General features: G+C 25.3%; 1 protein-coding gene across 1 annotated transcript in view; it reads left to right on the forward strand.

Moving 5' to 3' along the window:
* LOC116853610 overlaps positions 1–1,234 on the forward strand; it is a gene marked incomplete at its 3' end in the record, with an annotated part of 3,037 nt that overhangs the window by 285 nt on the left and 1,518 nt on the right. The window contains exons 2-4 of the mRNA XM_032834744.1: positions 77–154; positions 224–268; positions 684–835. Coding sequence (XP_032690635.1) covers positions 701–835 — 135 coding nt within the window. The remainder of the gene's footprint in view (positions 1–76; positions 155–223; positions 269–683; positions 836–1,234) is intronic.

Genomic DNA, 1,234 nt, shown 5'->3' on the forward strand with positions numbered 1-1,234 from the left:
TCTACATACACTGTGTTATACAAAACCAGTTTATTGGTCACACATTATCTAAAATATCTTGTTAATATATTTACAGAAACGGAGAATGATCCTTTGGTATTAACATGTGAGGAGCAATATAGTGATATAAATAATGTACCCATTGTAGTAGAAGGTACATAAATTTTTTTAAATAAACATTATGTATAATATACTGAGCATTAATTTTATTATAATTGTTTAGGATATCCCCAATCAACGGAAATCTTGCAAAGTACTAACATAAAAGGTAAATTATTATTTTTTATAATTATTATTTTTTATATTAGCATTTTGTAAATGTAAGGTATATGAACAGTTTTACAACAATTTTTTTTATCTTTCTCAAAAAATCCTATACTATTTTATTGGTATAATCCATTGAAGGTTTCATGTAAAATATATTTCTTAATTTTTTTTCTTCACAGAAACAGTTTCTATCGAAAAGTGGTGGTAATAATGGCAAGGATAACAAACATAGATGTTTAAAAAAAATACTAACAAATGAGTGCGCCATGAAATGTTCGTGGAAGGGATTGCGGAATAATTTTAGAATGTCCAATTTAAAAAAAACATTCTCGCTCATATTGTAGAAACCTTCGAGTAAATGTTACGTATGCAAGCAGCATCTAATATTACATTGAGAAATATTAACAAACGTTCAGGTAAAATAGAAGATGCCATGAAACGACGTGCAAAAAGTCCTCTTGAAAGTAATGATGATCTCATCGCACCGTTTTTACCAATGAAAACAGTAGAAGGCATAAAAGAATTTGACATAGTACTGAAAACGTCAGATGAAGCAGTGACACAATTTGTAAGTTTTGTATTTCTTTACTATCTTTACAAATGCATTTTATTTTAATATGAAAACATATTATGCTTCATTATATTTGTATCGCTAGGTGCTGTATTTTTTTTAGTAAATCAGAAGAATCATTCATAAATTTAATAATTTTCAAATAAAATTATGTTTCTATACATTTATTTCACAGTTTAAGTATTACTATTATTTAGACGAAATTAAGATAAATATTTATACACAATATTACAAAAATAAAAAATTCTTTCTTATTGGTTAGATGAGTGCTTCATTTTTGTATCATAGAATGTGTGAATTTTAAATCCAAATATTTCATGATTTAAGAAATTTTTTTGTATTAGTAATTTTTTTGAATTGTATGAGAGTACTTACTTAATATTTCACTATATATAT

This window comes from Odontomachus brunneus, unplaced genomic scaffold, assembly GCF_010583005.1.
Source record: "Odontomachus brunneus isolate Ranch 3 - 2012 unplaced genomic scaffold, Obru_v1 Obru_scaffold_378, whole genome shotgun sequence".
Lineage (NCBI taxonomy): Eukaryota > Metazoa > Arthropoda > Insecta > Hymenoptera > Formicidae > Odontomachus > Odontomachus brunneus.